The following is a 16404-nucleotide window of genomic DNA, read 5'->3' on the forward strand; positions in this document are numbered from 1 at the left end:
AAGACCTGGAACTGGAAATGTTTTCCCAACACCGCAAACCGGAGAAACCAGTGGTGCAGGGGCCAAATAGGAATGTGCAAGTAAGCTTCTTTCAGGTCCAGAGACGTGAGAAACTCTCCTGGCTGTACCGCCGCAATGACGAAGCGCAGGGTTTCCATGTGAAAATGCCGCACTCTTAGTGACTTGTTGACTTCCTTTAAGTTGAGGATGGGACGAAAAGACCCTCCTTTTCGCAGCACCACAAACTAAATGGAGTAACGACCGTAGCCGATCTCAGCAGGAGGCACAAGGACCACTACCCCAAGGTGCAACAAACCTTGCAAGGTCTCCTCTAGTGCCGCCCGTTTAACAGCAGAGCCGCATCGGGACTCCACAAACACGTCTCTCACCGGGGCATTGAATTCTAATCTGTAGCCATCTCTGATCAGGTTCAAAACCCACTGATCTGAGGTAATCTTGACCCATTCCTCGAGAAAGAGGGAAAGACGTCCTCCCACTGCAGGAATCGAAGAGTGGGCCGGCGCAACATCATTGAGAGGGTCGCCCATGAACTCCAGGCCTTGAGCCGGCCGCCGCAGAACGTTTGTCTGAGCGAAAGGAGTTCCTCTGCTGAAAGCGGGCACGTGAAGTAAACCCAGCAGAACGCCCTGGCTTCACCTTCTAGCTTCACGGAAGCGAGGTCTGGAAGAGGAGGGAACCGCCTGACCCTTGGAAGAAGGCCGTGGCCTATCCTCGGGTAAGCGCTGGGGTTTAGCATCTCCCAGGCCCTTGACAATTTTCTCCAACTCCTCACCAAATAGGAGAAGGCAACTTCACCAACCTTTGCTTAGAGGCCATGTCAGCCGCCCAATGCCGTAGCCATAAAAGTTGGCGAACGGCCACCACCACAGCCATCTGTTTAGCCGAAGCTCTGACCAGATCATAGAGGGCGTCAGACAAAAATGACAAAGCCGACTCCATCCGCGGTGCCACCTCCGCAAGGGGCTCCGCTCCATCCCTGGGCTATTCCACTGCCAGTTGCAACCAAGCGAGGCAGGCTCGAGCAACATAACAACTGCACACAGATGCCCATAAGGCTAGGCCTGAAATCTCAAAGGACCATTTGATTGCCGATTCCAGACGTCGGTCCTGCAGGTCCTTCAGGGCGACCGCTCCCTCTATTGGGAGGGTAGTCTTTTTCGTCACAGCCGTGACTAGGGCATCCACTTTAGGCACGGCCAAGCATGCCAAGTGCTCCTCACAGAGAGGGTATACTCTGGAGGAAAGGAGAAACAGGGGTGATATGATACAGACGTTCAAATATTTGAAAGGTATTAATCCGCAAACGAACCTTTTCCAGAGATGCGAAGGCGGTAGAACGAGAGGTCATGAAATGAGATTGAAGGAAAAATGCCAGTAAGTATTTTTTTCACGGAGAGAGTAGTGGATGCTTGGAATGCCCTCCCGCGGGAGGTGGTGGAAATGAAAACAGTAACGGAATTCAAACATGCGTGGGATAAGCATGCAGAAGGAACGGATCCTCAGGAGCTTAGTCGAGGTCGGGTGGCAGAGCCGGTGGTGGGAGGCAGGGCTGGTGGTTGGGAGGCAGGGATAGTGCTGGGCAGACTTATACGGTCTGTGCCAGAGCCGGTGGTGGGAGATGGGACTGGTGGTTGGGAGGCAGGGATAGTGCTTGGCAGACTTATACGGTCTGTGCCAGAGCCGGAGGCGGGGCTGGTGGTTGGGAGGCAGGTATAGTGCTGGGCAGACTTATACGGTCTGTGCCAGAGCTGGTGGTTGGGAGGCTGGGATAGTGCTGGGCAGACTTATACGGTCTGTGCCCTGAAGAGCACAGGTACAAATCAAAGTAGGGTATACAAAAAAAATAGCACATATGAGTTATCTTGTTGGGCAGACCGGATGGACCGGGCAGGTCTTTTTCTGCCGTCATATACCATGTTACTATGTAAGTGCCCCATTGCCCTGGCAACTTTCAAAGGCCCCTCAGGGTCAGCCCATTCAGCCAAAATAAGCTCTTGGATGGAATCATGCAAAGGAAAGGCTCGAGCAGGCTTCTTAGTACTTGCCATCCTCGGATTACCAGAGGAGGCTTCGCCCCTCACAGGATCTTCAATAGAGAGGGCCTGTAAGGCATCAGAAATAAGCGCTGGCAGCTCCTCGCGGTGGAAAATCCTAACCGCAGTGGGATCATCTGGATCCAGTGGCAATCCTACACCTTCATCTGGCTCTTCGAACCACGAAGGCCTGCCAGACCCCTCAGAATCCCCACAGCCCGGCCACGGGAGGGAAAAGGGGGTGCGCCACTCTCTGAAGGGGAATTTATACTTCTGCGATTGTCTTGCAGCCAACTGTCTGGGGAAAAAAACACCTGATGGCAATCCCGGGCCGGTCTCCACCGGAGGGGAACCAGGTAGCAACGCAGAGACAGACATCTGCGGCAGAGCTCTTTTTAACATGAACGCTTTATGTAAAAGTAACACAAACTCAGGGGAGAAAGGCTCACCCTGGCCTCCCAGTTCCAATCCGGGGTAAGCAGCTCCTCTGGTAGCCTGCATCCGAGGTTCCCCTCCAGCCTCAGACCCCTCCGCTCCTGCGGGGTCGAGCCATGCGGCGCATTCAAGATGGCACCCGCTGCCAGCTCCACCGAGCGGGAAGAAACATTGCTCGCCATGCTCGGGCCGGCCCTGACGTCTGAACAGCACGACTTACAGAGCCCCGCTGCGGATCTGCACTTGCCACAACGTGAACAGCGCTTAACAACCTCCGCAGCCATTGCCGAAAACAGCGGTAAAATTCAAAATGGCGGACGTCCCGATATCGGGCCCTCCCCGAAGGAGCTACAAGACTCTCTTACCTCACCAGACCGAGTCCCAGAGCTCCAGTCACGCTGCACAGACAGAAGGAAGCCTCAGAATCGCAGCGCTAAAAAGCGTGCCACTTTTTTTTTTTCTTAACGCTGTGAGGAAAGTTAGAGGCAACAGCTACAGAGGCACTCCGGAGGTTCAGGAGAGTGGGAAAGGCAGGGAAAGGACGAACCAATGTGCCTGCATCCACATAGAAGAGTGTGGGAAAGGCAAGGAAAGGGAAAACCTATATGCCTGCATCCACATAGGGGGCTGGGTAAGGCAGGGAAAGGGCAAACCTATGTGCCTTTAAAGTGGGCACCACCAGCCACAACACCCCTGCTACAACTGGCCAAAGCACAGGAGCCACCCCAGGCAGATTTCTGAAGGAGCTGAATAAGCTGCGTCCACCCTGCTGGGGAGATAGAGAATACTGAGAGGCAGATGAAGCTAGCTGGGCAAGAGGCACTATGGTTTTCAGTGCTCTCTATCTCCCCCTGCTGGTAGGTGGACACAACCCATTCGTAATGGATTCATCTGCTTGATGACAAGGAAGAGAGGGTTTTATTTATTTGAAAATTTTTCTCTAATATGTTTTTTGGCTATTATGTAAGTTATGTATTATTCCACATCACGCAGTCCTCCAGGGTGGGTCCTGAACTGGTTTAGAAGGACTCAAGGAAAAGAAAATATATATGAATGTCAAGTTCCTTTTTATCACTACTAGATCAATCCAGACAAGTGAGAGGTACCTATTGCATGGGGGAAGACAAGGTCCATTGATTCACCGTTGTTTCAAAGTCCGCGTGATTTCTAGCAAAGATATCAATCTTGTAGAGATTCAACAAGGAGCAAAGGAACAACTAGGTGGCTGCCGCCTTACAAATGTCTTCAGGAGTGACCACCTGGCCTTCTGCCATTACTCAGAGTGCTATTGAAGATTTGGAGGCTGTTTGACCATTTTACAGCCAGGGATAAAGGAAAAAAAAAAAAACAGGTGACCCAACAAGCTAAAAATTGTTCACTTCCAAATAATGAAAAGTACCTTGTGGACATCTAGCTTATGAACGTTCTTTGTTAAATCCGATGGACTCCAGGCCTGTGAACACAAGCAGAACTACCCAATTCACATGAAATGAGGAGAGCACCTTCGCTCCTTCAGAAGGAATGAAGGTATGATCCAAATTGAGACCGCTTCCTACAAAAAGGATTAGATCCCTTCAGGACAAGGTTTGTAGTTCCGACACATGCCTGGCTGAAGAAAAAGACACCAAAAACACTGCCCCCAGAGTAGGATTCTTAAGAATGGCCTCTCTCAAATGTTCAGAGGTCCTATCAGAACACCATGGACCAAAATAAGATCCCACTGTGGAAGAACTAGCTGTAGTGCAGGGCGAAGCTGCTTCACCCCAAGCAAAAATAAAAACATACTATAACTGAGTTAGTCACTAGGGAACCTCTGAGGACGTTGCCCCTGAAAGAAGAGAGGGCTGTCACCTGGATCTTCAGAGCGTTTAGGGCTAAGCCCTTACTCCAGGCACCTCTGAAATAGTTCAATATCAAGAACTGGCATTTGCCCGGGAAAGATGTCGCACTCATAAGTACATAAGTACATAAGTAGTGCCATACTGGGAAAGACCAAAGGTCCATCTAGCCCAGCATCCTGTCACCGACAGTGGCCAATCCAGGTCAAGGGCACCTGGCACGCTCCCCAAACGTAAAAACATTCCAGACAAGTTATACCTAAAAATGCGGAATTTTTCCAAGTCCATTTAATAGCGGTCTATGGACTTGTCCTTTAGGAATCTATCTAACCCCTTTTTAAACTCCGTCAAGCTAACCGCCCGTACCACGTTCTCCGGCAACGAATTCCAGAGTCTAATTACACTCCACACACCAATGCTCAAAGACTCGCCAGACCCAGACAGACACACACCAGGGACTTAGATTTCCTCTGGACCTTGAGAAGGGTGGAAATCATCAAAGAAAACTAGCCTCTAATTCTCAGGTGCTGCCTCTCAAGGACTAGCTGTAAGCTAGAAGGGATTAGGATCCTCCATTTTTGGTGGATTGTCTCTGCCTTCATGAAAGTAACAGTAGGGACTCCACAAGGCAAAGTCTGTGTACCAGGGTTGGCACGGGGCAACCAGAAGCACAAGGGGTTCCCTGCTACCCACTAAAGAACCATGCCTTTTAATGGCCAAGGAGGAAAAATGCATTGGGGAACCTACTGGGGAAAGGTGTGTACCAGGGCACCCTGAGGCTGAAGACCAGCTGACACACAGCATTCTGATGTGATGCATCAGACTGAAAAATGGTGTGTCAACAATCCACTAGGCACTGAAAGGCCAAGGGGGGCAATTCTCATTCTCCTGGATCCAGTGCCTTCTAACTGAGAAGTTCTCCCCATGATATGGGTTGCCAAGATGGCAGAGAAATGCTTTTTGGGCCAGGGATATATCAAGGCTACTTCCAGAGTCACCGCCACACTTGAGTCCCACCTTGCTTGATGTCACACAGCGCCATAGCAAAGGGAATTCAAGATGGCAACAGCACCCTACTTCCAGCACTTTGCCGTTTTCCTTTAAAACCTTTTTTTATTCCTCTGTTTTAGCATGGGGAAACGTTGAGGCAAGACTCACATCTACCCCAAGGTGAAGTCGTCTGCTGCTATTGTTGGTCCAATGGATCGCTTCACATTCAGTGGTGGATCCAGAGTGAATGCGTCACTGCAGGGAACGGTAGGAGAAGGAAAGCCGACCCTCCCCTGCTTGATGCTGACACCATGCTCAGTTCAGAATTCAGGCAGCCGCATGCTAACCCAGCAGCTATGGTGGAATTGCAGAGAACAGTTCAGGGTCCACACAGGGCCTTAAACATGCTTACTACAGGGTCTACTTCCCTGGAAGTACTGCTATATGATAGCACCTCAGCACCTGTGAAATCAGCTGTGGCAGGCAGAGAGTTGGGTCACAGACTCATTCAGGACACTCAATGCTCCTTGGTAGACTTGGTAGACTCACAGTGAGATTCAAAGATCTGCTTTTCCTGCTAAGCCTACCTTGACAACACTAGATGTTATTTGGGTGGCTCTAACTAAATTAGACCAATCAATTTCTAACAAATTTGAAATGCATGCATCTCAGATCTATCCAAATCAGGTTGTCTAGCTGCAGTACAAAAAAAAAAGTCTCTGTGGTGGAAAACGAGGCTTAGAAGTAGTGAAAATCGAATCAAAAAAAGATTTCCAAGCAACAAGCAATTTTGATCAATGATAATTTACTGATTCATCATAAATTGGAGAATTTTGAGAATATTAAGGAAGAAAACATTGAGATTTATATATTTCCCTTAAGTTCACTCAATTGCTCTGCTGATAACACTTAAGCAATATTTTATTGAAGTATTAAAAATGCACGAACAATCCTGTCCACCATTAGGGAAAGAATTATTTGTTGAGAAAAGAACCTACTGATCAGGATATTGCACCTGGGACAGATGTATCATTTGATGAGCTAAATGTTACTGAAATTATTATGAAAGAAAATCAAGATTCAGTTCCTGCTATTCTAATAGTGAACTTCTGTCTTACAACCAGCCAGAGTCTGGTCTTCAGGCTGTTCTTTCATCATAGAAATGAAAAATTCCTAAATTACTCTATTAAAGTTTTTCCTGATGTGGCATGTTCAACCAATGGAGGCGCAAACAAAAACCTCAGCTTCAACAGTTAGGGGGATTGTTCTGGATAAACTTCCCATGTAAATGTATCATATCAATCTAGAACCTTCAAGATAAGATACATTTTCTATGATCCAGCTCATCTAAGTGCTCTTTTGGTTTCTAGATGTTCCTCTATGGATCTCTCTTTCCCTCTGCTTATTACATCTACACCTTGATAGAGATAGACCTGTTATGTTTGGTGTTTTTTATTGTAATTTGTATTTCTTGCTGCTGGTTTATTCCTAACTAGCCATTAAGCCCGTTAAAACGGGCGAGATTTCCAGCTACCCTCCTTGCCGCCGCTCCCCCCCCCCCCATGCCGGGCCCCTTGCACTGACCTGAAAGCGCCTCTCACCTCCGTGTGAAAGCGCTGCAGGCAGCAGCAGATCGCTCTGCTGCTGCCTGCAGCGCTTCCACGTTGTAACTCCACCAAAATGTAAACTGTAAGCCACTTTGAACTGGAACTTGTTTTTGGATAATAGTGGGATACAAGAATCAATAAATAAATAAAGAACACAATTAAAAAAAAAAAAAAAAACAGCGCCACAGTAGTATATCATATGGACTGCTTTTCTCCAAACCAGGAAAAGAAACTCCTGCAGCGCCAGTAAAATGGCTCTTGCCTCCAGGTGACCAATAGGCCACTCCACCTGCAGGTGTTCTACCACTTGCCCCAGGCAATAGGTTTCCCATCCTCAGAGACTTGCACCAGTTGTCACCATTAGTCAATCAAGAAGATCCACTGGAATCCCCTTGAGGAGATGGTGAGGATTGTCCCATCAAGTCATGCTCCAGCAGAAAGGTCTCAACACAGCAACTTGAACTTCGAACTTCTGGAACTTGGACAGCAGCGAGAAAGTAGAACCCGCTGAGTGGGTGCAAGTGCACCCTCACCCAAGGAACCACTTCCAGGATTGGTGCCATAGAGCCAAGAAACTGAAGGTGCCCCATTGTCCATGAGGCTCCCTGTACACACGGCTTTCTTTTTTTGGGCTTGCAGCTTTTGTATGCACTCCTCCGGTAGGAATACTGAAACCTGTTTGATGTCGAAGTACATCCCAAGGTACTCCAGCTCCTAAGTTGGAGGCAGCTAACTTGAAATAATTTACAACACAGCCCAAGTATCCAAGGAGTGGTATGGATCGACCAGTCATCCAACTACAGATGCTCTCAGATGCCTTGCTCGTGCAGATGGGCCATGAGCAGAGTCATCACCACGGAGAAGGTTCACTGGGCCATTGTCATGAAGGAAAGAAACCTGAACTGAGTGTTTGCCCAAAGTGAAGAAAGCATTTGTGTAAATCCCAAATAGGTATATATCTGTTATCATTTAATACAAACTTCCTATACCACACAAGTGATTGTGGCAATTTTCAAAAACTAAATATAAAAATCAGAAAGGAACACCATAAATTATAAACTAGGCCCAACCTTTCACACAGAATTCTAACAAAATAATCACATCAACATCTGGAAAACTAACTTCACAGAATTAAGATAAGATTTAACACACATTTAGCAGATAACTCAGAGTTAGGCCTCTGCCAGGTTTGAAGAACTTGCCCATACAGACTGAAGCAATGACCAATTGCAGGGTTTCCATGTAAAAGTACAGGTCTCAAGGGAGACATTTATTCTCCCCTTCCTCCGAAATCCAGGATGGGCCTGAAAGATCTCCCTTCCTTGGGGATCATCAATTAGTTCAGTAGCATACCTGCTCTTCTCCCTGCTGGGGGACCAGCTCCAATGCCCCAAGCTGCAACAGCTCCTGAAGTGTGACTTCAATCACTTCTTGATTGCAGAGGCATGGGGGAAGCCATAAAGGCATTAGACAGGTTCTGCAAATTCCAGGGCATATCCCTGCCTCACCATCTCTAGAATCCACTGATCAGAGGTGATGTGGGCCCACTCATTGTGGAACAGGGTAAGCCTGCCCCCCACCCACAATGAGGGGCCTGGCTGATCCTCATTGGGTTCCATTAAAGGGAAAGAGGAAGCAGAGGGGCCCAAATTCTGTAACAACAACATATCTCCAAAGGTCCCCAACTTCTACGCCTTAGGCCCCATAGGGTCCAAGCACTCCAGAAAGTCTGCACGACAGAATACAGCCCCCATCCTTATCTCTAGACCTGCCCCCCCCCCCCCCCAGAGAGGTGCACCATTCAGCAAGGATGGTATTCCAGGAGATATTGCAGCCTGACCTCTCCATGTCCTCCCTCCAAAAGTAAGCACACTCTAAAGGGAAACTTACATAGAAGTGACTTTAAAGCTACCTGCAGACCATCACCAAGGCCACTGAGTGAGGAGATTCAAGGTTGTAGAATACCTGCAAGAAAGGCTGCTCCGGATTCCAGATAAACCACCTCAGAGGAGCCTGGGACCTGTTGTACCCAATGTTGCAGGACTCAGGCTACAAAGCCCCTGCATACCGCTTGCCCGTACTCCAAGCGCCAAGGAGGTGAAGGCTTGCTTTAGCAGTTGTTCCATAGGCATTCTTCAAGGTGGTGCATCCCTCTAATGGAATCAACATTTTGGCAACAGATCTATCAAAACGAATGCCCAACGGATACAGACACCATCCAATTCCTCCAAACATGGGACGATATATGTAAAACAACATTAGACAAAATCGCCCCAATCCAAACCAGAATATCACACAGGAAAAAACCAAATTCCTGGTTTACCGAAGAACTGAAAGACCTTAAAACACAAGTCAGGAAACTAGAACGCGCTTGGTACAAAAAGAAAGATGAACAAACACTAATTGCCTGGAAACTACTTCGGAGGAAATACAAATACACCATAAAACAAACTAAACGACTACATTACAAAACAATAATCGGACCAAACTACAAAGACACACACAAACTCTTCAACCTCGTGAATAAATTGCTAGACACCACGCCAGTTACAAACAACAACAAAGACGTACCAAGTGTAGACAACCTTGTGAAATACTTTGAAGAGAAAATTATATAACTACGACTGAAAATACCCACCAGCCCTAATGAATACACCACACTCCTAGACTGTCTAGACCCAGAAGATGGAATATACCCAGCAGACAGAACTTGGATCGAATTTGAATTAACATCAGAAGACCTCATCTTTGAAACACTCAAAAGATTCGCCAAATTCTACTGCAAACTAGATGTATGCCCACACACCCTCATGAAATCAGCTCCTCAACAATTCATAATAGACCTAACGAACCATATAAACTCCATGCTACAAAACGGACTCTTCTCAAAAGAAAAAGGAAAATTTTTACTTACAAAAAAAAGTGCAAGCGAAATAACTAATTATAGACCAATAGCATCCATACCACTAATAACCAAAATGACCGAAGGGATCGTAACAAAACAACTCACAAACTATCTAAACAAGTTCTCCATACTGCATGACGCCCAATCAGGATTCCGATCGAATCACAGCACAGAAACAGTATTAATTACCCTGATGACTAAATTCAAACAAATGATTGCAACCGGCAACAACATACTCCTACTACAATTTGACATGTCAAGTGCCTTTGATATGGTCGACCACGAAATCCTACTACATATACTTGAATACTTTGGCATCGGAGGCAATGTCCTAAATTGGTTTAAAGGGTTCCTAACCTTGCGCTCATACCAGATCACATCAAATTCAACTACATCTGCAGCATGGACACCAGAATGTGGAGTACCTCAAGGATCACCCCTTTCACCAACTATTTTCAATCTGATGATGACACCCTTAGCAAAACTTCTATCAAACCACAACCTCAACCCATACATATATGCTGACGACGTAACAATATATATCCCTTCAAACAGGACACTAAAGAAATCCTTAACGAAATCAACCAAAGCCTACAAATCATGAACACCTGGGCTAATGCATTTCGATTGAAATTGAACGCAGAAAAAACTCAATGCCTGATACTCATCTCCCAATACAACACTAATGAATTCACCGCAATAAACACACCAAACCTAAACCTTCCAATCTCAGAAACCCTAAAGATCCTTGGAGTCACTATTGACCGCCATCTAAAACTGGAAACCCACGCTAGCAACACAACCAAAAAGATGTTCTACTCCATGTGGAAACTGAAGAGAATAAGACCTTTCTTCCCAAGATCCATCTTCCGCAACCTAGTGCAATCACTCGTACTCAGCCATCTTGACTATTGCAACTCACTATATGCAGGCTGCAAAGAGCAAATACTGAGGAAACTTCAAACAGCCCAGAACACAGCAGCCAGACTCATCTTCGGGAAATCAAAATACGGAAGTGCGAAACCACTACGAGAGAAGCTACACTGGCTCCCACTCAAGGAACGCATCACTTTCAAAGTATGCACACTAGTCCACAAAATCATTAATGGTGAAGCCCCAGCCTACATGTCCGACTTAATAGCCCTACCACCCAGAAATGCCAAAAGATCGTCTAGAACCTTCCTTAACCTCCACTTCCCAACTTGAAAAGGCATAAAATACAAAGTGATGCACGCATCAACCTTTTCCTATATGAGCATGCAATTCTGGAACAAACTACCACGAAACCTAAGAACGACCTATGAACTAACCAACTTCCGCAAACTACTAAAGACTCCTCTCTTTGAAAAAATCTATCAAAAGGATCAAAGCACATAAAGACCACACACACTGTTGGCAACGCATTAACACATTCTCCTATTACACCTATCCCCATAATTCTAACACACCCAGCCCTTTTCTCTTCACTATTACTTTCCCCTTATCGATACCTGGACATTGTTTCAACTCAACTCCTCATAATATAACCATAATCATGTAATAACTTATTGTACTTCCATCGTTACAATGTATTGTAAGCCACACTGAGCCCGCAAATAGGTGGGAAAATGTGGGATACAAAAGCAATAAATAATAATAATAAATAAAAAATAATCTTCTTGATCACTGTTGTAACCAAGACATTCACCCTCAGCTGACAGCACAATCTCTCCAAATCCTCACCAGAAGCAAGTAGAGCCTGCCCAGAAGCCTGGTTCCCCAGAAAGCAGGTTCTAGCTGAATTTTATACAAAGTTTTGCAAATCCATTGTGTACACAATGCTTATGTTGGCTAGATGTTCTGTAAATGCAATGTGCTGGAATGGTTCATTCTGTTGCTACTGGATACAGAGCAAAGGACCCTGGTTCTGTAAAGAAGCTCACAGCTCCTTAGACGTTCTTCTTCAGTATACATGACTAGGAAGCCGTGCACTAACAAAGTTTGTAAAGGTTTATCCTCACCTCAAGAGAAGGTGTTGGGCAAGGTTAAACACAGATTGTTGACTGGAGGACATCACTGTATTCACTATTCACAGGTGTTTACAACAAAAGGACTCGCTTTTAAAAATGCTTACAAATATCTGTGCTTTGGTGCGGATAAAGAGAACCAGCATCACCTTTTGGTTAGTCTGAAGTAATAATAATAATAGGATTTATATCCAAGTTTCCAAGTTTATTTAAGATTTGATATACCACTTAAGGGACATCCTTCGAAACAGTTTACATAGCATAACATAACAGAGAAATGGTAGGACATAAAGAACTCTATTGGGACATTAGAGCTCAGTACAGAGTAAAGAAGTAGCATTAGGATGGGGAAGAAGGGTCCTGCAAACAAGGGAGAAGGGGAGGGTCAAAGAAAAAGGTGGGCAGCCATCATGCAGGGACAAACAAACCAGCGGACAATAAGCGGAACAGGGGGTCAAAGGCCTGAGAAAACAGATAAGCCGTAAGCTTAGGTGTGTAAAGCAAGAGGGAGGCTTCCAGACGGAGGGCATTCAAGAGTTGTGGACCTATGACAGTAAAGATAAGCTCACGGATTGTGGCTTGGCGAATATGATCAAAAGAAGGGACCTGAAGTACATGTGCTTGAGAAGAACTGTATGGATGACGGTATTGAGAGAGAAATAGTGGTTGACCTGACTAAAGAACTTTGTGAACCAGAAAGAGTAACTTGTATGAAATTCAAAAAGAGATGGGTAACCAATGTTCTTCGTGACGCAGAGAAGTGACACGTTCAAATCATGTTGCTCCTTTTACAAGGCGAATGGGGTGCCAATTTTTTCAGTGATGAAAATGCTTCCTGCACCTGTCCCAGGGTGCATTAAAATGCATTTTGTTTTAATGTGACAAGATGGGAAAATATTAATACAGTTGTTAAATATTTCAAAAATATGAAGATCTTATAATTGATGAGTTTCTACTGGGGAGGGGGGCGGAGGTAGTGCTGGAGGACCTCACTTTAAATCCTTAAATGCTAACAGAAGTAGAATGCTTAACTTACCACAGGCATTTCAATTATTTAACTGTAGCTTCTTAATTTTCTATTTCACTTCTTATAATGGTGCCTCTTTATAATATCAGGGGCCAATACAATAAGCTTGCATTAAAGCAGTGTACAGACAGCCTGAAAATCCTCGGCATTACAATGGACCGCTATTTAAAACTAGAGAGCCAAGTGACATCCACGACAAAGAAAATGTTCCACTCAATGTGGAAGCTCAAACACGTGAAGCAATTCTTCCAGGGGGAAACATTTCGCAACCTGGTACAATCAATGGTACTAAGCCATGTAGACTACTGCAATGGAATTTATGCGGGATGTAAAGAACAAACCTTAAAGAAACTTCAGACCACTCAAAAAACGGCAGCTAGGCTTATCTTCTGAAAAATGCGATTTGAAAGTGCAAAACCCCTCCGCGAAAAACTACACTGGCTCCAAATCAAAGAACACATTGCTTTCAAAATCTGCACTCTGGTTCACAAAATTATCTACGGTGAAGCCCCGGGATACATGACAGACTTGATCGACCTACCAACTAGAAACACATCCGAATCAACACAACGTACCTAAATCTGCACTACCCAAGCTGCAAAGGACTCAAATACAAATCAAACTACACATCCAGTTTTTCCTACATTAACACACAACTGTGGAACACATTACCAAAAGCCTTGAAAACTACTTATGATCACCTAAACTTCCGGAAAACATTAAAAACTAACCTGTTTAAAAAGGCATACCCTACCGATCCAACATAAATGCCTGATATCTGCAACACAACAAAACTAAAGTACGTAATGGACATAACACAACTCTTCCATTATACGATGCCCTAATGTGGCTGTGCCACATGAACTCTATCTTACCACAACATCACTTTGTATTTGTTCACACCGGAGTCTGCAAACGCCTCTCCGGTACTATGCAAGCCACATTGAGCCTACAAGTAGGTGGGAAAATGTGGGATACAAATGTAACAAATAAATAAATACATTTACAATTTTGTTAGTGCACTGCTTCCTAATGCAAAATTAACACCGATCACAGCTCCCCCTTTCCCCCTCCAGTGGGGCATGGCAAAAATAAGAGAGAAAGAAAGAAACTGCAACCATCAGCAGATTAATCCAGAGCAACTTTCCACCATCATACACCATAGAAACTAGTTGTATGGGTGCTTGAGCACCCTCAATATTGAGCAAACTCCTGGTGTGTGTACAGGGAAACAATTTCTATAGGGTTTAGCACCCCCCCCCCCCCCCCCATTATTTGGCAAAGTTGGTTTCTATGCCATACACTGGAGACAGCAGCAGCCCAAAACCCACACTACAGCTCCTGTAGCACCTCAACACATGCCAAAACTTGGCAATAATATCTAAACAGAATACAGCACAATAAAGAAATGCAGTTATCGCTATGATGGTAAACTATTTACAATATTGGGGTTTTGGTATCAAAATTGTGGGCCTATTTTGGGGCTACATTTTGGCATGAATTAGGCTAAGGAATTTTTCACCCTCCTGTAACCATCTTTCTCCGTCTGGACTGATCTAGCAGAGACAAACTAGAATTGTAATTAGGTTTAAAATATGAGTTGGATGTTTTGCTTTTTACACACCTTAAACATAAGAAACCAGAGATACCAAGTCACATGTATTGGACTGCTCTCACACACCGAGCATCCTTTTCACACGCACTCAAGAACCATCCCGTCCCCTCAACCACGGTCTGCCATTTGTCTCGCTTTCTCTGTCTCTCTTTATCATTAATCCAATACCTATCTCACACACATCCTACCTTCAAACTCATGCCTGAGGTCGCCCGCCACCGAACTGGCGATTTCCTCCTCTAACCCCGCCCACTCTGACGCACCTTCTTCTTTTCTCCAGAGACCAGACCACCCCTCTCGACACTGGTTCCTTCCTGAACTGCTTCCTGTTTCCTGCAAGGCGGAATACGAATGCGGCGAGGGAGAACTTGAAGACGAGTTATGTCAGGGTGGGAGAGCGTGGGCGCAGTGGGCGGCGGGCGCTGGCTTCGACGCTGTGTTGGGTGTTCATGAAGTTGTCTGGATGAAGGGTCCAGGGCCCATCCTTGGAAACAAGGAGGTTTGATGGCAGGATACGACCTGATCGTATCTGGCCCATTACACGGGCTGAAGTCAGTGGGCGGAGCCTGACGCCATATTAGGTTGTCCAAAACAATAGCAAACTTGTCAGGTTTTATTAAACTGCCTAGCTTTTGCATTTTCTTTGTTGGGGGGATGGGGAGCCTTCGAGGGCTCTGTGTGTGAGGGGGGAATGAAGGTAATATTCACACGAAAGCCAGCACCTATAACACTGTTTTTAGGTGACTACTTAAGGAGAATTGTTCTACCATTCTCATTTATTATTCAAGTTCTAGACAGAATAGTTGTTTAAATTAAAGTGAAATGTTTTTTGTCAGTACTCCAAAACCCGCTTTGTTATTTATGGATATCAGTGCGTCCATGTTTGGATGAAACTACCGCAGTTTGTTCAGAAAAGTCAGTCCTTTCTTCCGTAGAATTTGCTATTATTAAACAATAGTAATAAAAATCACATGCACAAGACGAGAGCCAGCCTGAACCCCCCCCCCCCCCCCCCCCCCAGCGAATAGAAAGGAAGCTGTTTTTTTTCCGCCTGCTAAGGAGGACGAACTGGCTCTGCTTGGCCGAATTAATGGTTTGGGACGGGTTGGTAGGGTGTTGGTCTGTAAACAAAAAAACACACACACAATTTTTGGAGCAGCCTTTATATATATATATATAATTTCTCACGTGTATGGCGGCGGAAGAATTCACTGTTCTCACATATACACATAGATTCTAAACAATGAAAGGATATTCTATTTTGATAGTTCTTCTGTGTACATCTGTATGCTGCACAAGCCGGAATGTTTTTAACTGTAACTGAGATAAAATAACAACGAACAAGACAACGTGTATGCAGCAGCTCCTAGTTTGTTTTGGACAAACCAATATGGCGGCTGTTGGAGGAACCGGCTTCAACTTTATGGCATCATGCCTCTCCTTTCAGCATACCTCCTTCTTTGCTTCTTGGAAACAAGGAGGTTAGCTTGAGAACAAGAGACGTTATGATTTATGAGCCACTGCTTGATAGCAACCACTTGGTGAGGGTTTACAGCTTGGCCCTGCCATACAGCATGTGAGATCCCATCCCCCTACCCTTGTACCTGCTAGGTGCGTCCCCTGGGCTCCCCTGCAGCTCCAGGCAAACAAACTGGACTGGAGATTGCCTAGTTCAGTTTTCCCCTCTATAGCGAGTTAAGCTTTTTTTTCTTTTTTTTAAGTAAAACAGAAACTGCTTTTGCAGCCTTTAGATATGCAGCACACCCGGAGGAGCAAGCAAGGGGTCAGTGGGAATGCCACAGTCCTGGGCCAACAGGCAGGTTACAGTGCTCTGACCATGTGGCTGGGCATGCCAGCTAGCCAGTGCTGTGTGACTTGCAGGAGGTGGTAGCTCAAAACAGCTGCTTGTTCCCTGTGCCCCTCCTTT

At 45.5% G+C, this 16404-nt stretch overlaps 1 protein-coding gene across 2 annotated transcripts in view; it reads right to left on the minus strand.

Moving 5' to 3' along the window:
* Positions 1-14852, minus strand: part of LOC115465460 (PHD finger protein 10-like) — a 282287-nt gene extending 267435 nt beyond the window's left edge. The window contains exon 1 of one of the 2 annotated variants that reach the window (XM_030195940.1): positions 14666-14852. In XM_030195940.1, the coding sequence (XP_030051800.1) occupies positions 14666-14677 (12 nt within the window). In that variant the 5' untranslated portion in view covers positions 14678-14852. The remainder of the gene's footprint in view (positions 1-14665) is intronic. The other variant, XM_030195942.1, reaches the window with a different exon arrangement.
* Between the last annotated feature and the right edge of the window lie 1552 nt (positions 14853-16404).

This window comes from Microcaecilia unicolor, chromosome 3 (assembly GCF_901765095.1).
Source record: "Microcaecilia unicolor chromosome 3, aMicUni1.1, whole genome shotgun sequence".
Taxonomy (NCBI): Eukaryota; Metazoa; Chordata; class Amphibia; order Gymnophiona; family Siphonopidae; genus Microcaecilia; species Microcaecilia unicolor.